This window comes from Telmatherina bonti (assembly GCF_933228915.1).
Source record: "Telmatherina bonti genome assembly, chromosome: 18".
In the NCBI taxonomy this organism is placed as follows: domain Eukaryota; kingdom Metazoa; phylum Chordata; class Actinopteri; order Atheriniformes; family Telmatherinidae; genus Telmatherina; species Telmatherina bonti.
Window position 1 is genome coordinate 7,374,617 of NC_136616.1, and position 23,137 is coordinate 7,397,753.

Consider the following 23,137-nt stretch of genomic DNA (forward strand, 5'->3'; position numbering starts at 1 on the left):
TAGGGACGTTTATAACTGTAAAAGCAGCATCGCAGGGGGATTATAAGTGGGTATACTCTATGCTGACTGAATATATACTCTGTATACTTGCGTATACCCTGGAGTACACCACAGCGTTACGTCACACGACCACCAGGCTTGTAGCGCACCCACCAAGTTGTTCCGTCCTGAGACGGACGTCTTGGTGGAAGCAGGCCTGGCATGGCCCAGACTGGGTAATCTGGGGATCCTCACAGTTTTTCCCTGTGGAAGTGCAAAGGCGTACATTCCTGTAATGTACCATGTTGGACTTATGAAAACGGAGCTGAACTTTTACTTCCTGCTACAAATGCTTCACCTTCAGATTAGACTTGAAGGAACCAACATGGTAGTGTCTGTCTGAACCGAGTCACGTGTCCAACAAGGGGTCCGGCTCAGTGCAGGTTTACACAGGCAAACGCTGGGAAAGATGCTAAAATATCTGATAAATATCCCTGCTGTCCTTATAAGAGCCTTCTGTCGGTAACCAGTCTGACCCAGAAGGGCAGATCTTTGCAGACTGCTATCGACTGATGGGTAGGAAGGTCATAACCTTCTGCGGCAAACAGGAATAACGTGGGAACCACGAAATAAAGCGGCTGGACTTCCTTCGTTTCGTTATGTTTGTCTATCAGAATTTAGGAAAGGCGTCTGGCTAATGCATAGCTCTCGCTAGCTGCCCTACACCCCCTCTACTCGGTAAGGCACAAACCAGGGTCGGCCAAACCAGACTGTGCCATCTTGAGCCGGACCCTGTGGTGGAAATGAGGCTTTTGATACTTTATTTCAAGGAGAATAAAGCTCTACAGCATGATCCTACCACTGCCGTGCTTTATGCTTATGACAGCAGTGTGACAGTCTGAATCAGGTGTAAAGTCCACTCCTGCTGTAAACCTGAGTAAACATTTAAAATGAGCCTTCATTTGGCCTTTTCCGAGCTCTTCGTTCTGCCAGAGAAACTCTGGCAGACTTAGGAGAAGACAGAGGTTTGCACTAAACAGAACACACTGCTGCAGAAAACGGATACCAAACAATGAAAAGTCCTTTATTGCCATCAGAACATGAGTGAGAAAACCAGAGACAAAAATCTGACAGTGAGGAGTCGACTGTACAACCGCCATTCACACACAAACACACACATACAAACACAGCAGCCTTTCAAAAACGACGCGGGGGGGGGGCATACATGAGGGAATACAGTACTCACACAATGAGGTATAAAGGCAAACACAAACATACCAAACAGGGCTTCGGTCTCCACTCGCACACATGCAACTGGAACCAAAAGTACAAATACTCAAGTGCTCGTTCGTTCCTCTAAAACACAACGTAGAGGTGAGCAGAAATGTACAACAGCAGCATCTGGGTCATCTCCAGTCAACCGTGCTCCCCATCTGTCTCTCAAAACCTTTGGTCATGCACAGCGTTGCCCTTGGTTTTAATACTTTGAGACTCTGAAAAACTTGCAAAGGAACTGCTTCCCTTTTTCTGACTGCGGGGGAAACGTGGGGCGTTCAGGGCAGATGAGCAGAGCGGGAAGAAAAGATGTCGGTTCAGTCACAAGTCAAGTTGTTCTCTCCCCAAGGCGGAGTTTCTACGTTAGTTTGGACATTCAGTGTGTACATTAGCAGCGATTCTAGTGAATGAAACGATGGCTTTGTAAGTCAGATTAATACACCCCCTCTTATCCTCATGCACAGGACAGGCACCACCTGGAACACTCAGTAACTAAAGGCCATGCAGGGTAGAAAAAGAGACCGCAAACTCACAAGACAGAGAAATCAAAGTTCATCTCCACAGAAGAGGCTGATTTCACTTCAATGTTTTATTTCATATTGTTCTACGATGTGGAAATCTCAACAAAAAAAAAAAAGAGGAAATTAAAATTTAATTTTGAGAGCGGTAACCAAGACAACAGTAACAACATGAGCAGAGCGCCACTGAGGTTTTCCAGTCCGTCTCTTACCCAAACTGACGCCTCGCTTTCGGGTTGTTTCGGTCCCGTCCGCCCTACGTTTGGCGCCACGTCAACGGCGCGTGCGCTTAGCGTACGTATGTGTACCTGTCAGGTTGGCTCTGGTTTTGTTTGACCCCCGTCTCACGTGGTGCGTCTGGAGCAGCGCCGCAGTGTGGCTGAAGCTCGCCGCCTCCGACAGAGAAAAGAGCCGCGGTTCAGTTCTTCTCCGGTCTAATAAGGTTCAGGTTCGCCATCTTTCTGGTCTCAGCCTGTCCTGTTTACAAGGCGGTGCAGGTGCAGCCCTGGACCCCCCCCCAAAGGCCTGAACAACAGGCAACAGAGGGAGAAGCAGCGACACGTCTCAGGGCAGTTATCGTTTTTTTTGCCTCGCCCCCCTTCCTCCCAAACGCCGTCCATCCCTGGAATGAGGACAAGCGCCTTGAATTTTGTTTGGCACCAAACTTTTTGTGTTTATTTTCCTCACACTGGTCAGCCGCTCCCCCCGTTTCTGGTTCCTCCATTTCACTCATCGCAGGTCTGTTCCCCCCTTCAAATAAAAATATAACCTTCCTCTCGGGAAACAAAAAACAACTTAATGGAAAAACTCAAGTTTATTATATTCTTTTTTTTTTTTTTTTTTTTTTTCAAATTCAAGGCACAATGTCTGTCAACATCCGCTATCTGTCCGTCTTTACTCGCAGGTTCAGTGTGTGAAGCGGTTTTTGGACCGTAGGCGTACAACGCTCCTCGCAGTCCTCCACGTGGTTTTTACACCGAGACGCGTCTGTTTTGGTTGAGAGAGCAACCGCCGAGTCCAAACCAGTGATAAACAATGAACTAAATTAAGGTTAACGTAAAGAAGGACACAAAGACAACCGTTTTCCAAAGGAAAGAGAGAAAAAGAAAAAGTCTCGTCCTGTTTCTGTGTTTCAGGTATTTTCAGAAATCAAGTCATATCCACCAGCTCTGTTTGGCAAGCTAGTTGTTTTTTAAATAAGCACTAAGTACTGATAGATAGGATAGCGTACACCGTTAACGTGTGTTTTAAGTAGATGCGTTTGTCGTTTTTTTGTACTTTTTCACTCTCGTAGTAGAACTCAGGTATTTTGTCAGGTACTTTTCACTCATCTGTTTAAGGTTTTAAGTTAATGCAAGCAGGGACACAGTTTGCCATGGAGTCTTGCTCTGGACTTGAATCGCGAGGAGCGAGGGGGGCCGTGGCTTTATGACACCCCGTTGACCAGAGTCAGGGTCTCGCCGGCCGAGGTCATGCTTTTGCTGGGGGAACGCTTGGAGGGCGTTCGCTCGTCCGTCTTGGCACTGGTGCCGTTTTCCTGAGGAGAGGACAGAGGTTACGGTTGTGATCCGTGCAGAGGTAGGTAGCGGTGAGGGGGGGCGTGCTACCTTGGGCTCAGGTGCGACGTGGTTTTCCTTCTGGGGGACGTTCTGCCTGCTCTGGGACTCGGGTCGGGATATGTAGTCGGCTACAGTCACTGGAAAACAGCCGCATCCGTGAGCCGGAGCATCCCGGGAGAGGAGAGACGCCGACGGCTCGGACTTACCATTTTCCCCCGGCTGCCTGTCCCGGCTGGTTGAACCTCCCTCGGGGCGGTTGCCACGGTTACGGCGGCGGCGGCTTCGGTTGCGGCGCTGCGGTCGGGCCTCTTCATCTGACGGGTTTACAAACAGAGTTGTTGATGAGCTGTTCTGATGTTTGGGGAAAGGAAAGGACGAGCGCGGCCTCACCCAGCCCGTTCTCGCTGGGGCCCGCCTGGCTGTCCGACTCGCCCGCGGCGTCCATCACGCTGGGCTCCTGGTCGTTGCGGCGGCGCCGGGATCGTCTGCGGCGGTCTCCCATGCCCTCGCTCATGTCTGCGTCCGCCAGCTCTCCCTCCCCCTCCAGCAGGGAGTACGGGTTGCTGTCGGGGTCCCGCAGCACTGCAGGCGTCACAGAGAAGTCAGAGCCCGCTGCCGACACGCCGCTGCCTCTACGCGGCGCCGTCGCATCGCTGACACAGACAACCATCTACCTGAGCTGATGGAGTTAGAAGGCTTGGATCCGGCCCCCCCACGGCCTCGCCCCGAGCTGGCGCCTCGGCCCCTGCCGCCCCGTCTGGAGCCTCTCTCGTCGCCGCCGATGCCTCGGGGCCTCTGGTCACGCTCAGCGACGTCCTCGGACTCGGAGGCGTTGGACAGCTCAGAGTTTGTTCCTGATGGAAGCGAACAAACACGTCAGGATGAAACCAGAAGGTTAAAATCTCCCCAGTTTATCGTCCCGTCCTCACCGTATCCGGAGTACTGGCTGTTGGAGGTGCGCCGTCCCCGGCCGCGGCCCCCGTAACTACGCGAAGCGTGGAGGGAGTTGCTGCTCTCATCCGTCATGTAGCCTTTCTCCCGGTCGCCGCCGGGGCCCCCGGTCCGGCTGGGGGGAGCACGGTAGCCGACCCCGATCTGACGGAGCTGCTCGTCAATCTGGAGGCGCTCCAGGCGCAGCTGCTCCACCTCCTACGGCCGGGAAACAGGTGTAGGTCAGAGGTTAGAGTGAAACGTGAAAATAAAAAAAGACTTCAACGTTTCTGTGCTTCGGATTCAGCCGGTGGGATTTTCCCGAATCGTTTGAAGCTGCAGCTTTAAAACCGGCTCAGCACGCAGGTCCACCACTAGGTGGAAGGTTTTCCTGCAGAACTCGCTGCTGGGGAATCTAACCCTTCAGCACGCCCTCACTACAGCTGGAAGACGTCAGAGAGGATGTGAGACGAGTCATGAACATCACCTGGCAACAGGTGCATCGAGCAAAAACAAAGATTTCACAACAGCAGGAAGAAAAGAGGAATTTCTTTCTTCATCGTAAACGATTACGTCGGAGTTTTCAACGTTTATATGGACTGACTGGACTGTCAGAGGTTAGGATGAGAACCACATCGCTGACTAACAACATCCTACATGTGTTTGGTAAAGAGTTTATTCACAGAATAACATGTTAGAGATGCTTTTCTGCAGCTTTAAGTCACAGATCCTAAAGCCGTTCAGCTGTTCGGTCAGTTTATTCAGCCGGCGATGAAACCAGAAGGTTAAAATCTCCCCAGTTTATCGTCCCGTCCTCACCGTATCCGCTGTGACTGTTAAACAAGCGAGCATGAAGTCACAAAGCATCGTGTCATTTAAATCGTATGTCTCAGGTCAGGACAAGTCAGACATGACAGGTCAGGTCAGAGAAGACAAGGCAAAGCGCCACACAGCACAAGTCAGATGAGACGAGACAGACACTGCAAGTCAGTAAAGACCGGTCAGGTTTAAAATGCTAAAACATAAATGGAGCTGAGCTAAGGTTTCCTGTCTACAAGTCCACTTTGACACTGTGAGAACAGCTCCATCCTATCTCCGTACTAATTCTGCTAACATTTCTTCAACTTTCCAGATCTGTCCATGGTTGGTTGGGATGAGAGGAATCTGATTGGTGCTTCAGTCGGTGTGTAAAATGTTTTCTACTTGTAAAACTGACGTGTTTTTCAGTGTTCAGCATGAAACTGCGCTTTTCATTTGTACCTGAAGTTGTTCCAGTTACAAAACTTATCAAACTGAAGCTCCCGTTCCAGCTCCAGAAAGGTGGGGGGGGGGGGGTCCCATCTCCCCGTGTGACAGCTGACTCCACCAATGACAGCTGAACCTCAAGGGAGGTGTGAAAGAACCGAGGCGAGGAACGGAAGGGGGAGGGCTTGGGGTTATTTTTGAAAGCAGAGGGTCCAGATAGCTGGTAATCTATCCCCTGGTGTCCCCTTCACCCCACCCCCACACAGAAGGGGCTATTTATAAAAGCACATGAGGTAAGGGCAAAAAGAGGCCCTCTCAGCAGCCCCCCCCCCTCATGTCGGAGCTGGACAGGTGACCGATGGGAGACGAATGATTCTGCGACATTTATTTACCATGCGTACGAGTTACAGAAGGACAAGTTGGAGATGTACGTTCGGCTTTCAGAAGAAAAGAGAGTTTTGCTGCCATCTGCTGGTGAAAACAGGAGCTCAACCAACCTGAAGATAAGAGACGTGGTACTCCAACAGAGCCTGAGCGTTGCTGATGTTTTCTTTAGTTCCCACGAACACAAAGGGAACCATGCCCTGATGGACGAAGAGCAAAGAGTTAAAGCAGCTGGTTTGTGGACTACTAAAAACAAACAGAACTGAAGCAGATTTAATAGAAGCACGTCACATTATAGAATACACCCAGCAGCTAAGCCCCCCCACAGCTGCTCTAACAAAGTTACGCTGTGTGCTGGAAGCAACGAAAGCTGAAGGACAAGCCGCAGAAACACGAAGCAGCAGCAGGAATGAAACAGCAACATGTTTACGGCGGGGTAGGGGGTTGCAGGGACAAGAGCGGGGGGGGGGGAGCAGCCGAACGGTCCATTCACCTCTTTACTGCCAGCAGTGTCGTCTCTGCCAGCCCCCTGCCTGCCTACCTCCTCCCGGGGAAGCTTTTTGTCATTGTCTCCTTCGATGCGGACGCGGACCACGCCCGACTTGTCCACGATCTCCTGGATGACTTTCCCATTCTTGCCGATGACTTTGCCTGCCAGACAGTTGAAAGGGACGGAAAGAGCGCGAAAAGGAGCAGAGAACGGTGTGAACAGTGGTTCATGTTATGATGTACGGATGGGGAAAAGCAGCCTGCTCACTCACCGACGAGGTTCCTGGGTACCTGAAAGTAGTCCTCTTTAAACTCCAGATACTCCCTCGCCTGTTTCACTGCCTCCGGGGTCTGAAACATCAAATAGGAACGTGCAGAAGGTCACTTCTCACATCAGGACGAGTCCAGTGGAGCGCAGGCTCGGTCGATGGTTCACCTCGCCGTAGATCCGGAACGTGCAGCTTTCCTCCTCCAGCTCGATGGCCGTTACGCCCGGAACCTTCCTCGCCTGCTGGATGTTGGCACCATGAGAGCCGATGGCGAGGCCCATCAGGTCCTCCCGGACTCGGACCTCTTCCTGGTACGCTGAAGCTAACTGCTTACTTGTCTAAGAAGGAGAAGCAGTCAGAAAAGATGTTAAAGATGTGGCGCAGGTCCTGCTGACACCGGCTGGGCCGACACACACACACAGGTCTGGATGCAGGTGAAACACCGACACACACACACACACAGGTCTGGATGCAGGTGAAACACCGACACACACACACACAGGTCTGGATGCCGGTGAAACACCGACACACACACACACAGGTCTGGATGCCGGTGAAACACCGACACACACACACAGGTCTGGATGCCGGTGAAACACCGACACACACACACACAGGTCTGGATGCCGGTGAAACACCGACACACACACACAGAGGTCTGGATGCCGGTGAAACACCGACACACACACACACAGGTCTGGATGCCGGTGAAACACCGACACACACACACACAGGTCTGGATGCCGGTGAAACACCGACACACACACACACAGGTCTGGATGCCGGTGAAACACCGACACACACACACACAGGTCTGGATGCAGGTGAAACACCGACACACACACAGAGGTCTGGATGCCGGTGAAACACCGACACACACACACACAGGTCTGGATGCCGGTGAAACACCGACACACACACACAGAGGTCTGGATGCCGGTGAAACACCGACACACACACACACAGGTCTGGATGCCGGTGAAACACCGACACACACACACACAGGTCTGGATGCCGGTGAAACACCGACACACACACACACAGGTCTGGATGCAGGTGAAACACCGACACACACACACAGGTCTGGATGCCGGTGAAACACCGACACACACACACACAGGTCTGGATGCCGGTGAAACACCGACACACACACACACAGGTCTGGATGCCGGTGAAACACCGACACACACACACACAGGTCTGGATGCCGGTGAAACACCGACACACACACAGAGGTCTGGATGCCGGTGAAACACCGACACACACACACACAGGTCTGGATGCAGGTGAAACACCGACACACACACACACAGGTCTGGATGCCGGTGAAACACCGACACACACACACAGGTCTGGATGCCGGTGAAACACCGACACACACACACACAGGTCTGGATGCCGGTGAAACACCGACACACACACACAGGTCTGGATGCCGGTGAAACACCGACACACACACACAGGTCTGGATGCAGGTGAAACACCGACACACACACACACAGGTCTGGATGCCGGTGAAACACCGACACACACACACACACACACACAGAGGTCTGGATGCCGGTGAAACACCGACACACACACACACACACACACAGAGGTCTGGATGCCGGTGAAACACCGACACACACACACACAGGTCTGGATGCCGGTGAAACACCGACACACACACACACAGGTCTGGATGCAGGTGAAACACCGACACACACACAGAGGTCTGGATGCAGGTGAAACACCGACACACACACAGAGGTCTGGATGCAGGTGAAACACCGACACACACACACACACAGGTCTGGATGCCGGTGAAACACCGACACACACACACACAGGTCTGGATGCCGGTGAAACACCGACACACACACACAGGTCTGGATGCAGGTGAAACACCGACACACACACACACAGGTCTGGATGCCGGTGAAACACCGACACACACACACACACACACACAGAGGTCTGGATGCCGGTGAAACACCGACACACACACACACAGGTCTGGATGCAGGTGAAACACCGACACACACACACACAGGTCTGGATGCCGGTGAAACACCGACACACACACACACACACACACAGAGGTCTGGATGCCGGTGAAACACCGACACACACACACACAGGTCTGGATGCAGGTGAAACACCGACACACACACACACAGAGGTCTGGATGCCGGTGAAACACCGACACACACACACACAGGTCTGGATGCCGGTGAAACACCGACACACACACACACAGGTCTGGATGCAGGTGAAACACCGACACACACACACAGGTCTGGATGCCGGTGAAACACCGACACACACACACACAGGTCTGGATGCCGGTGAAACACTGACACACACACACACACACACACAGGTCTGGATGCCGGTGAAACACCGACACACACACACAGAGGTCTGGATGCAGGTGAAACACCGACACACACACACACACACACAGAGGTCTGGATGCAGGTGAAACACCGACACACACACACACAGGTCTGGATGCCGGTGAAACACCGACACACACACACACACACACAGAGGTCTGGATGCAGGTGAAACACCGACACACACACACAGGTCTGGATGCCGGTGAAACACCGACACACACACACACACACACAGAGGTCTGGATGCAGGTGAAACACCGACACACACACACACACAGGTCTGGATGCAGGTGAAACACCGACACACACACACACAGGTCTGGATGCCGGTGAAACACCGACACACACACACACACACACACAGGTCTGGATGCCGGTGAAACACCGACACACACACACAGGTCTGGATGCAGGTGAAACACCGACACACACACACAGGTCTGGATGCAGGTGAAACACCGACACACACACACAGGTCTGGATGCAGGTGAAACACCGACACACACACACACAGGTCTGGATGCAGGTGAAACACCGACACACACACAGAGGTCTGGATGCAGGTGAAACACCGACACACACACACACAGGTCTGGATGCAGGTGAAACACCGACACACACACAGAGGTCTGGATGCAGGTGAAACACCGACACACACACACAGGTCTGGATGCAGGTGAAACACCGACACACACACACAGGTCTGGATGCAGGTGAAACACCGACACACACACACAGAGGTCTGGATGCCGGTGAAACACCGACACACACACACAGAGGTCTGGATGCAGGTGAAACACCGACACACACACACAGGTCTGGATGCCGGTGAAACACCGACACACACACACAGGTCTGGATGCAGGTGAAACACCGACACACACACACAGAGGTCTGGATGCCGGTGAAACACCGACACACACACACAGGTCTGGATGCAGGTGAAACACCGACACACACACACAGAGGTCTGGATGCCGGTGAAACACCGACACACACACACAGGTCTGGATGCCGGTGAAACACCGACACACACACACAGGTCTGGATGCAGGTGAAACACCGACACACACACACAGGTCTGGATGCAGGTGAAACACCGACACACACACACAGGTCTGGATGCAGGTGAAACACCGACACACACACACAGAGGTCTGGATGCAGGTGAAACACCGACACACACACACAGGTCTGGATGCAGGTGAAACACCGACACACACACACAGAGGTCTGGATGCCGGTGAAACACCGACACACACACACAGGTCTGGATGCAGGTGAAACACCGACACACACACACAGAGGTCTGGATGCAGGTGAAACACCGACACACACACACACAGGTCTGGATGCCGGTGAAACACCGACACACACACAGAGGTCTGGATGCCGGTGAAACACCGACACACACACACAGAGGTCTGGATGCAGGTGAAACACCGACACACACACAGAGGTCTGGATGCAGGTGAAACACCGACACACACACACAGAGGTCTGGATGCAGGTGAAACACCGACACACACACACACAGGTCTGGATGCAGGTGAAACACCGACACACACACAGAGGTCTGGACCGAGACCGTCGGCCATGAAGCGCGGTCACACGGCTACCAACAAACCGTATTATCGTTGGAAGTGATCCAGAGATCAAACGTGCGTTCACATCACCTACACAGAACCCTACTATCACTTCACCAGCGCAACATGTTCCTTTCAACCACTGGTTTCCATGGTAACGGAGTTTTAGGCGGACAAAACCACAAAGGTTTGAGACGGGGAACTGGAGACGAGCGGTCGTCAACAGGAAGCTGAATTGTGTCAACGTGAACGTGAATCTTTAGGCGACGATGATCCAGCCGATCGGGTTCTGTTCGGACTCACCAACCGCACGACGACCGCCATCTTCGCTCCGTCCGGCTGAAACTTTAAGTTTCCCGGTTGGTTTGAGTAAAACCTGCTTCTCAGGCAACATTTCTACCAACAGCAGCGGCACAGAGATGACACGCACCCGATGATCGATACGCCTCCGAAGGTTTGAGACGGCGCTGGAGGAGGACTGGGACTTTGGTCTGGTGTGGTCTACATGCAAACAACACACACTTGCCTTTTCGCTAAGATAAAAAGGGCCTTAAATAAATATCTGTGTTCTGTGGAAGAATTTAGACACATTTCAACGTTTTTATTCCGGGTTTTGTAGTTTCCTGTCTGATTTTACGCTGTTTAGTTCGACCTGTGTGGAGAATTCAGCAGAAGAAAACCTCAACCTGCATGAAATTCAGCATCTAAACATGGAAACAAGCCTGGAGCGTTAGAGAAAGGAGTCCTGTGGACATTAAGCATGTTGGAGGAGGAATCATGCTTTGTCGTCGCGTGACAGCGAGCGTTTCACACGTAGAGGGAAGCCAACATGAAAGATCTGGAAATAAGCTGAAGATGGGAAGAGAATATTGATCCTAAACACACCTGAAAAGCCACAAACCTGAAGAAACATAAGCTGAAGGTTTCACACCCTCCTGACCTTCACGTCGGGAAAAATCTGCACACACACCTCAAAGAACGCAAGAAGGAAACCCCTAGCGAGGAAGATGGAGGAAGACCCTGCAACAGGGACATGAAGCCTGGCGTCCTGAAGCTGTGATGCCAGGAACTAACCACACAGGGTTCCCAAACTTTTGCTTTTTCCTTCTCAGCTGTACCAAAAATAAAAAGATGGAAAAAGAATCTGCTTAAAATACAGAGCTTGATCCCTTCTGGAGGTCATTTCATCGCCTGCTGAGCGTTTAACCCTGGTAGGTCATCAGGGACGTTGCACCGAACGGGAAGATTTTACAGGAAAACCTTCCTCTTGCAGAACTTTACGTTTTTCTGAAGGTGCAACAAAATACCATGTTGAGGGCATTCAGTCGAAAAACTGCTGTAGAAAAATAACAGGAATATTTTATTCCAATTTCAAGTTTAGTCTGGAAAAATGTCCAAATATGAATTATTCCACTTATCTGTTTAAAACTGGATCACGTCTGTTTTTTATGAAAATAAACATAAATTAGTTACTTTCCATGTAATATGTTAGACGAAAAGCAGTATTTCAGTACTTTTAATAATAATATAAAAAACTGAAACTCCAAAATGTGTTTTATGGAAACATATTTTTATAGGTTGTTTTGTTTCTCATAAAGAAGTTTACATTACATTTACATTGCAATGGGTTAAAAAACTGAAATAATAATCAGTTTTTTACAGTAGCAGAAATGATCTTGTAAATTATAACTCAATCAGGTTCTGTTGCTGAATCTTTAAGATTAAACGCAACATTTCTTACATGGAAAATAACTTTTATAAAAAGACTGATCACGTGATCAAACTGGGTTAAAATAATTAGAATAATGACTTTTTCCTAACGATGAGCTTATTGTGTGATTTTATTGCGTTACTGAGTGATTTGGGTAAAAAAAAAAAAAGGTAATGATGTGTAAAGATTTATAAGTTTTGGGGAGAAAAGCTGTGAAACAGGAAGAGGAATCTCTCGCCAGGATCTGTTGAGCGTTTACCTCCAAATGTTTGGTGGCTTCCTCGTTCCTCGACATGAGGATGAGCTTGGTACGGATGCTGCGGAAATGCATGTCGCTGAGAAGGCCGGCACGCTTTACCGTTGTGTCGTTTGTAGACTGACCAGAAGAAAAACAGATTAAAATGAAAAACTGTCATCTAGAGACATGAAATGTACAAAAAGCATGAATATGCCTCCAGGGAACCGACCAGCACGATGAGCTCGTGTGTTTGGGCGCTGTAGAAGATGCAGTTGGCTCCGATTGCTTTCCTGAAGTCTTTGTGAATGCTGTCGTTTGCACAGCTGTTGATAAATAAAATAATCTGCTTCAGATTCTTTAAAATCATCGTAACAACATGGACATGTGAGGCTTCACAGAAATAAAAGTATTTAAGAATAAAAAGTGGATTAAACCGATAAACAGTCAATCAGGCACGTTTGTGGGAGGTTCTGTCACTCACATGTCCCTCAGGTCTTCCGGGACCGGGATGGGGACTTTGTGGAAAGTGTTTCTAGACGAAGGGCTGTTGGGGTTCAGAGGTCTGATGCGCTCCGATGTGACGATCTCGTTGTAGGTGGCGTCGCACGCCGCGTACTCGATTACGTAGAACTGAAAAACAGAAGAGCAGACAGGAGACGTGTTCAACACGAGCACAGAGATGAAACCAAAGATCAGGGGTCTCCCAATGCAGTCAACAGGGGCCAGCGGTCCTTCAGGTGGTCCTGCCGGAAGCCCTGCAGGTGCTGAATCTTTCTCTACTGCAACACACCAGACTGAAGTAAATGTGTTGGAAAGTTTTTTTATAATGATCCAGGCATTTGAATCCGGTGTGTTGCTGCAGGGAAACGTCGGGTACCTGCAGGACATCGACCCTCGAGGACCCAACTTGCTGATCTTTAGATTCACATTAATGAAAATGAATTTTTTAAGAAGTCAATGAAGAGGACTAAGATTAAAAAATCCCAGACGGGTAAAACGTGGAGCTAAATCCATCAGTCAGCGTTGGACGTTCTGGTTGGCTCCTATCAGAGAGCTCCATGTGGTTTACACCATGTGGAGCCAGTCTACAACCTGCAGACCAGGACTCAGTCCTGGTTTAACAATCTGACATGAAAAATCTCACGTTTTGATCTGATTCAGCGTGTGAGTTAATCGGTACGATGTCTGTCCTCATCAGGACACATTATCCAGCAGAACCGACTGAACAAACGGGAGGCGGAGTCTACATGAAGGATGAGTGTTTGGCCTCCAGGATCATGAAACAGACAGGAAAACAGCCCAGCTGGACCTCAGGAGCTGGCGGCGTCTTATTTCACCGCTTCAGGCAGAAACTTTCAGCCACTCACCTCTCCCTTCATCATCCTGACCCGCGCCAGCCACCACCCACATGGCTCCTGCTCGTTGGCTCTGGAGTAAACCTGCGAACACACACGGGCAACGTCACCTGCGTTTATTTACAATCACAGAAAAACTAACATAATACAGTAAAAATGATGGAAAAAATAGGCTGGAATTAAACTATTTACACTTTAATATTAAATAAATGAATAAATAAAACAGAGTATAAAATGAAAAAAATAATTCAATATAAACCGCTCAGCAGATGATATCATTTAATGTGTTATGGAAACGTGGCTTCGGCTTCTCCCACACTGAGAAGGGAACACAAACGTGACATCATTGAAGCTTTGTCCACTATTTTGGGCGTTCCTTCCACCCTTTCAGCAGCGATCTCCAAATCCGATCCTGGAGCTCCAAACTGGTCCAAAACAGACCAGCTGTGGAGATCCAGTTTATTTAAATCAGGTGTGTTGCAGCAGGAGCAGATTCTAATTTTATAAGAAACTGAAGTCATCAAACTCCAAAATGTGTGTTTTATAGAAACAAATTATTTTATATTTTGTTTTGCTTCTTGTAAAGACGTTTAAGTCACATTTACATTGCAGTGGGTTAAAAAACTAAAATATTAATCTGTTTTTTTACAGTATCTTTGCAGAAATGAACTTGTTTTGCCGTCTAATGACCCAAAACGGTGGGAAACTATAACTCTGAGAATGCAAATAAGGTTTTGTTGCAAAACCTTTAAGACTAAACGCAACATTTCTTACAAGTAAAAATAACTCACTTTGTTTCTTTCTTTTATAAAAAGACTTTGATCACGTGATCAAACTGGGTAAAACGAATTTCAATAATGACTTTTTCCCCAACGATGAGCTTATTGTGTGATTTTATTGTGTTACTGAGTGATTTGGGTAGGGTTAGGTGAGTAAGGAGATCCTACACCGGCAAGGACCCACAGGACACCTACAGGACACCCTGCAGGACACCCTGCAGGACACCCGCAGGACACCCGCAGGACACCCTGCAGGACACCCTGCAGGACACCCGCAGGACACCCGCAGGACACCCTGCAGGACACCCTGCAGGACACCCGCAGGAAACCCACAGGACACCCGCAGGACACCCTACAGGACACCCTACAGGACACCCTACAGGACACCCTGCAGGACACCCTGCAGGACACCCTGCAGGACACCCTACAGGACACCCGCAGGACACCCTACAGGACACCCTACAGGACACCCTACAGGACACCCTACAGGACACCCTACAGGACACCCGCAGGACACCCTGCAGGACACCCTGCAGGACACCCACAGGACACCCTACAGGACACCCTACAGGACACCCTACAGGACACCCTACAGGACACCCGCAGGACACCCGCAGGACACCCGCAGGACACCCACAGGACACCCACAGGACACCTACAGGACACCCTACAGGACACCCGCAGGACACCCGCAGGACACCCTACAGGACACCCGCAGGACACCCGCAGGACACCCTACTGGACACCCTACAGGACACCCTACAGGACACCCTACAGGACACCCACAGGACACCCGCAGGACACCCTACAGGACACCCGCAGGACACCCTACAGGACACCCTACAGGACACCCTGCAGGACACCCTGCAGGACACCCGCAGGACACCCGCAGGACACCCGCAGGACACCCTGCAGGACACCCTGCAGGACACCCGCAGGACACCCGCAGGACACCCGCAGGACACCCTGCAGGACACCCTGCAGGACACCCACAGGACACCCGCAGGACACCCGCAGGACACCCTACAGGACACCCTACAGGACACCCTACAGGACACCCTACAGGACACCCTGCAGGACACCCGCAGGAAACCCACAGGACACCTACAGGACACCCTACAGGACACCCTGCAGGACACCCTGCAGGACACCCTGCAGGACACCCTGCAGGACACCCTACAGGACACCCTGCAGGACACCCTACAGGACACCCTACAGGACACCCTGCAGGACACCCGCAGGACACCCTACAGGACACCCTACAGGACACCCTACAGGACACCCGCAGGACACCCGCAGGACACCCTGCAGGACACCCTGCAGGACACCCTGCAGGACACCCACAGGACACCCTACAGGACACCCTACAGGACACCCTGCAGGACACCCTGCAGGACACCCTACAGGACACCCTGCAGGACACCCTGCAGGACACCCTACAGGACACCCTACAGGACACCCTACAGGACACCCTACAGGACACCCGCAGGACACCCACAGGACACCCTACAGGACACCCTACAGGACACCCTACAGGACACCTACAGGACACCCACAGGACACCTACAGGACACCTACAGGACACCCTACAGGACACCCTACAGGACACCCTACAGGACACCTACAGGACACCCTACAGGACACCCACAGGACACCCTACAGGACACCCACAGGACACCCACAGGACACCCTACAGGACACCCTACAGGACACCCTACAGGACACCTACAGGACACCCTACAGGACACCTACAGGACACCTACAGGACACCTACAGGACACCCTACAGGACACCCTACAGGACACCTACAGGACACCCTACAGGACACCTACAGGACACCTACAGGACACCTACAGGACACCCTACAGGACACCCTACAGGACACCTACAGGACACCCTACAGGACACCTACAGGACACCCACAGGACACCTACAGGACACCCTACAGGACACCTACAGGACACCTACAGGACACCCTACAGGACACCCTACAGGACACCCTGCAGGACACCCTACAGGACACCCACAGGACACCCACAGGACACCCACAGGACACCCTACAGGACACCCTACAGGACACCCTACAGGACACCTACAGGACACCCTACAGGACACCTACAGGACACCCTACAGGACACCTACAGGACACCTACAGGACACCTACAGGACACCCTACAGGACACCCTACAGGACACCTACAGGACACCTACAGGACACCCTACAGGACACCTACAGGACACCTACAGGACACCCTACAGGACACCCTACAGGACACCCTACAGGACTAGTTTCCTCTCTGAGCGCTGACCATGAAGCTGCTGCAGGCGAACACACCACTCAGAATAAGATGGATATGAAAGAAGAGAGCCACGCCTGAACGCCGTTTACAGCCAACATGGCGAATCAATCCACAGCTGACGTCTGTCTCTGTAAACACGTTTCAGTGTCGCTTTATTTTACTTTAACTGTTTTTTCCCTCATGTTTAAACAAACTATGGTGGAGAAATTAAATGGAAAAGAAATAAAAAGCAGCGAATTGTTTTTAGAAAGGGTTAAAATAAAAGACTGACAGAAGTCTTTAATTTCTCATGTTTTATGCATCTTGACCGATAAAATCAGCGGGATCAGATGAACAACGTGACATTTCACATCGTGTCACTATTTTAAAGCTAACTCTGAGACGCAGGAGAAACCAAACGAACGGTCCGATCTGAGAAAACCTTTCCGTGTGTGCAGCATTAGAGGTTTATTCGGCTTTAAGACGGGTCCTATCACAGCTTCCCAACCAGGCTGAGGTCGGGACTGCCACTGAAACACACACACACACATTTTACACATGATTCCTGCTACTATCTACCTGCTGTCCTCACTAAAGCACCTCAGCTGCATCACAAACGTCTTCTTAGCTTCATTCCAGCCATAGAGGATCCTGATTGGACGCCATCGTCCATTTAAGCTCGCTGATTGGTCAGACAGGAAGTGGTTATTTCAGGGTCTCTCAGCGACGTTTCAGCGACAATAATCTTTATTTATGATGAAAATGTGATAAATTATGGCGTCATCATGAACCACTGAGTGGATTTACCGTCTAGACTCTGAATAAACGCTGCACTTAGCGGCTGGACTATAAACCTGGACGGGGAAGAAATGCTGGAAAACATCCGTAGATCACCTAAACCAGGGGCGTCCCGCTTCAGTCCTCCACGGCCACAATCCTGCAGGTTTTCATTGTATCCCTGTTCCAACACAACTGACAAACTACTCAGAACCTCATTGGCTGTTGGATCCATGTAATCGAAGCCAGGTGTGTTGGAGCGGGTATACATGGGTATATGAGGACGATTGATCACACAGACTTACACACAACCGTCTCTGCGACGCTGGCTATGTGTGGTTGCGGCGCGGGGCTCCAAGATCGACCGGAGTTTAAAGGGTTAAATAAGCAGCCATGATGGAGAACACCAAACGTTCACCTGAGCTTGTGTTTGCTTATTTTGAAACTTCTTGTTTTAAGATGATGCGTTAAACCTGATCATCTGATGTGTTTCCTTTCACCCCCGGCTGTCGACGGAAAGCCTCACCTCCACCTCCTCGCCTTCGCCGATGTCCTTGTGGTAGTCGGCTGGTGGAGGCAACCGCACGTCGCTGAAGGGCAGCTGTCTCTCTGGCTGCCAGCTACGACAGGATGAGAAAAACAGAAGCGGTTACAGGCACGACATGTCGACTTCACGTTCATTCCCACCGATGTGACGGCGTCATCGCGTCACCTAATTCCTCCTCCACATACAAACAGAAAAAACGGCACTTTTTATTTCATTAACTCCCATCCGGGTGGATGTACCCGGAGGGGTGTGTTGTGAGTCCTCCAGGGGCGCACAAATCGGCTTTCCGTAAACAGAAAGCATAAAAGCAGCCAAGGAGTTAAACTCTTCTATTCATTCATAAAATCCATCAGATTCAGGTTCTATTTTAGTCTATTTTCCCCAAAAACCTGCATCATTCCTGCGTTATCTGCTAACAAGCTCCATGTGCTCGGAGAAAGTAAAGAGAGAAGGAGGGGGAGGGAAGGCTCCTAAAGTGACACAGGCCACCATGCTACCACCCCCCCCCCCCACCTCGCATACCTCGCTTCACTATTTTTAGGAGGCCCTCTTCTCCACTCAGAGCCATGTAGATACAGAGACCAGAGGGGTGGGGGGGGTTGGAGAGGGACAGTAGGGGGAAGTCATGCTACATGTATGGCAGGGACGCATGGGGGTGTTGGAGGAGATTGGGGGGGTGTATGGACAGCTGCATCCAAGGCACAGGTGCTGAAGAGGGACATTTTAAGTGCCTTCGACCCAATCCTGGACCAGTCATCACATTCCTCAGTCCAGTTCAAGTTTAGCCCCCCCCTCCCCATGTTCAGACCCTTCAGGTTGGAAGGAACCACTTACTTGTTTTCAAACGCGATCGTGAGCGAGTCTTCGTGAACATCTTTGATGAAACCCTAAAAAAAAGCAAAGAGGAAGAACTTTAGGTGTAAGGAGAGGGGGAGAGGGGGGTGGGGAGGTCATTCTGCATGTCAACACCCTCCCAGACGAGCTGCATCGATACTGAGCCTGGAAGGGAACAAGGAACAGAGCATCCTGGGCTTTTTCTGTAAAGACATCGCTGACTCCTCCTGACAGCCTGGAAACCTCCCCCCTCCCTCCCTCCCTCCCTCCCCCACATGCAGCTACTGTAGACAAACAGGATTAAAATGCATGAGCCGTCGCCGGGTTTGTGTGTGGAAGCAGGAAGACAATCATTTTATGCCACGAGCCTTCACAAGTATGAGGAAGGCGGCGTTTCTTGCTCTCTGCTGAAACGGACAGATATGGACGAGCGGCTGCTTGACCATTCACAAATCTGTCACGTCATGCCATCAGACACAACCCTAACCCCCCTGTGATGAGGAAAACCTGATCGGGGTGGGCGCGGTGAGTGGCCATATAAGGGACAGAGGTCAGATAGTATCTTCAGCTGCGAGCATGCCTCGGGTCAGTGTGGACTCGCCTTATGGAGGTTTGGTCCAAGAACTGCTTTCTAATTGGTTCATTAGTTTCTGCACACAGTCTGGAACTCTGACTTTATACTAGTGGAGAGCAGACATGACCGACCGGGGATCGATCTGAGAGAAAAACTTTAAACATCCTTAGAAGCAAACATCTCCAGGGGTAGTAGGCCACAACGACACATGATGAATGCTGTGATGCACGTCGCTGCAGCTGTTGCCCCAAGTCTGACAAGCAGGACGGCGGGTCGCACGGCGATGTCACCATTAGAGACTCTTGGTAGCAGAAAATTCACCAGATCGCCGCCAGTACTGTCCATCAATACATTCCCCAACACCTGTAAAACTTCTGTGATGTCTTTAGATTTGATTCATCATAAAATGATGAATAAATGAAGCAGATGGGAAAAGCTGAAGGACTTCACAGGCTTCTTTCTGGAAACTACGTCATAAAAATGCTTCTGAACGTTTCTTTGGAGCTCAAGTAGAAAATTCCGAGACAGAGACAAAACCTCTCGCTAGCTTTGACCTCCAGCTTCCCTTCAGCAGAGCAGCTGCTGTCAGAAACACACACTGGAACAATGGAAATAAATAAACAAAACCATATTCATGACGTTAAATACAGTTTCTACTAAAGGCCATTGTGCACTGAATGACAACTAAAAAAAAAAGGAGTCAAATTCACAACAATGACATTTAAACAGCAAAGCTTTCACCTGGAAACTATAATGACTTAATGAATAGCTGTAATGAATAAACCTAACTTATTGTAAAATCAGGTAAATATTTACTGCAACTCTTTAATTAACCCAGCTTAACCCAACAGTATGATCAAGATGAAAACAGGTGGCGTGCTTGCGCACATCTCAATATGTAACGCGAAGAGAAGACGGGTACGCTCTCGCTCAACACATCTTTTCCAGTTTTCCATGTGGTTTCACTCGGCTATACATGAGGACAATTATGCAAAAAGATGATTGTGATCCACAAATTACAGCCGATTCGTTTCTGCATCACCGTGGCACCAGATCCACCCGTCTTAGGAATCATTCTAGTTGCATCTTGGATTTGCAAAAGCTAAAACTTTCCAACAGCTGTGTGATGAAACCAATCACTGAGACTATAAATCCATCAGGAAAAACCTGACTGAGAAGTAGGTGACTCTTTACTCATCCACTACAAACCCGGCAGCGTTTTCAGACCTAAGGGCTGGCATCCCTCTTTTATAATACAGCACAATCTTCCAGGTCAAAGGGCAGGAAAGCAAGAGATGGAGGTGACAGCCCTTCGCCGTCCAGCCAGCAGCCCCGGTGTGCATGGCAACCACCACCTTCAAACATTCACTACAAGAAACAAATTAGAAGGAAAACTATGAACTTTTTGAGGTAAGAGGTCACAGCGTTGGACTTCCCGCTACAGCCGCTGCGTTTTCCTGAAAACATCCATTCAACACCATCCTCAAACTACAACCTGTGAAATGACATTTAGATTGTCACTAACAGACTGTCATGTTCAGAAGGAGAGCTGTGAGATAACAGGCATAACAGAGTTTCATGGAAAATGTCCATTCACGCCAGAGTCAAACTGTCACCCAGTAAAACAGAACAACAGGTGAAGCAGCATGAGGGTAAATATAGGCTCATCGGCGGACCGTCCTGTGGTTGGCTCACCAGCTAAAAGAAGCTCCTCGTGGACCAAGAAACGTGCTTTATTAAAAGACAAACGTGCTTTATTAAAACATAAAAAGAAGAGACCAACTGTTTTAGCCATTGTGACGAATAACCTAAAAATCAATCCTACACATGACTTTTCTTTCTAAATAATATCAGTTTTAATGTGTCCTATACAGAGTAGCAGGGCAGCAGTAAAAATAAAGTTTAGATTAGACAGAAATGAAACAGAAACTGAGCAGAAGTTTCTACTCTCCAACATGCAGGGTGATCATGGTGCGTTCACGTACACACAACCTGAGCTTCCAGTGTAATTCTGGCTTCTTTCATGTAGCATCCCATCACAGCAGCTGCCTCACCAGCTGTTTAAAACGCTTCCTTTAATGACTAAAAACGTACATTTTTCAGACCTGATCTAAACGACAAGGTGGTCTTCGTGGGAATGCCATGTTCCTGTGGATAAATATAGACAAAATGAGGAGAAAAGTGTGCGTAGCTTCCAGCTAACCCCAGCTAGCAGCCCACCCCGCTAAGCCATCCCTGATGGAGCAGCAGACCGTCCCGTTCATCACGTCCAGCCCGGAACCAGCATCACCAAGCCCTGCCCAGCTGGTTCTGGCTTCTCCATGCAACTTTTAACTTCAACAACTACTAACTAGCAGTTTAAAGCGGGTTTACCTTGTAGAAGGCCCCGTTGGAGCCGCGGACCTCCACGGCCAGCCCGTCCATGCCAGCCGGCAGATCCCCACGGCTGTGCTGGTCCGAAGCCGTGATGACTCCCTGCGGGTCCAGCAGCGTCACCGCCCCCAGCCTCGCCGGCCCGTCGCCGCTGTCCGCTCGCTTGTGGATTTCCAGTGTTTCTGGTGGGTGGAGAAGGGGCAGGAGGTGCAGGGAGGTGCAGGGAGGTGCACGGGAGATGGTGTCCGCTAATGCAGCGCAGACGCCGTCTCAGGCAGCCAGTTGAGAGGGGGGGGGACTGCTGTCTGGCTTTCCTTCTTCTCCCTTTTCTTGTTTGAATGGAGCTCGCGACGAGAAAAAGGGTCGGCCACGAGCCGTGCGCGCGGAGGAGAACCGGGCTAATGATGCTTCAGCAGGAGGAGGCTAGCAGGAGGTTAGCTGGGAGGCTAGGCTATCAACACCGTCAGCTTCTAGGGATGCTAGCAGGCTACTGGCTGCCTTCCGTTGACGCTGCGTTGAATAATTTCACAGGACTCGTCACCGGGGGTCGTTTCTTTAAGCTGTGGTGTAATTTCCCCAAAAAGCGCTGGAAATGTAGTGCCGCCCGGCGACTCCTCACGCCAGCCGCCCGTCCCCTCAAACACACGCCGATAGAGTGAATCAGAGGGACTGAATGACCTGGAACACCCCACCCCTTCTGACGAAGACCCGCCCATTTCGGAAATCAGGGTTCTGATTGGTTAGAGGGCTGGACAATCAACTTTTTCCTGTCGTTCATTGGTTAAGAAAAGAAGGGCTGGTCCACAGCCGAAACCAATTAAATGTAGGGAGTCTGATCCTGACATGATCCATTGGTTTGTTCCAGTGTCCGTTATAATTTTACTCGAATTGATTGGCTCCTGAAGCAAATTTTGCCCACTCATTGATGAGCAAGGACCACTGGCCTTTGTGTAAACAGCTGAGTTACTATATACAGTTGTGCTCAAATGTATTCATCCCCTTTCATTAAAGAAAAGGCTGAATTTACAACAGTCACTCAAATAACTGGAGACT

At 50.3% G+C, this 23,137-nt stretch overlaps 1 protein-coding gene across 2 annotated transcripts; it reads right to left on the reverse strand.

The window, feature by feature from the left end:
- Positions 1–1,040: 1,040 nt before the first annotated feature.
- fxr2 (FMR1 autosomal homolog 2) lies at positions 1,041–22,726 on the reverse strand. 2 transcript variants are annotated; one of them, XM_079257677.1, is made up of 17 exons: positions 22,085–22,726; positions 19,138–19,190; positions 18,283–18,376; positions 13,935–14,006; positions 13,049–13,197; positions 12,797–12,890; positions 12,589–12,705; positions 6,816–6,986; positions 6,652–6,730; positions 6,432–6,541; positions 6,004–6,090; positions 4,261–4,480; positions 4,006–4,185; positions 3,722–3,913; positions 3,538–3,645; positions 3,380–3,468; positions 1,041–3,309 (listed from the first exon to the last, which is right to left on the reverse strand). In XM_079257677.1, exons 1-17 carry the CDS (start codon positions 22,133–22,135, stop codon positions 3,199–3,201), a joined length of 1,977 nt encoding a protein of 658 aa, XP_079113803.1. In that variant the 5' UTR covers positions 22,136–22,726; the 3' UTR covers positions 1,041–3,198. The 2 variants fall into 2 exon arrangements, with proteins under 2 accessions (XP_079113803.1, XP_079113802.1); XM_079257676.1 differs by having other exon boundaries at positions 6,384–6,541.
- Positions 22,727–23,137: the final 411 nt, after the last annotated feature.

Coding starts and splice junctions, on each gene's coding strand:
- fxr2 (XM_079257676.1), bottom strand. CDS start 22,135: ATGGACGGGCTGGCCGTGGAGGTCCGCGGCTCCAACGGGGCCTTCTAC. Junction 14,007..18,282: donor GCGAAGGCGAGGAGGTGGAG/GTGAGGCTTTCC, acceptor GTGTGTTCGCAG/GTTTACTCCAGAGCCAACGA. Junction 6,731..6,815: donor CGTTCCGGATCTACGGCGAG/GTGAACCATCGA, acceptor TTGATGTTTCAG/ACCCCGGAGGCAGTGAAACA.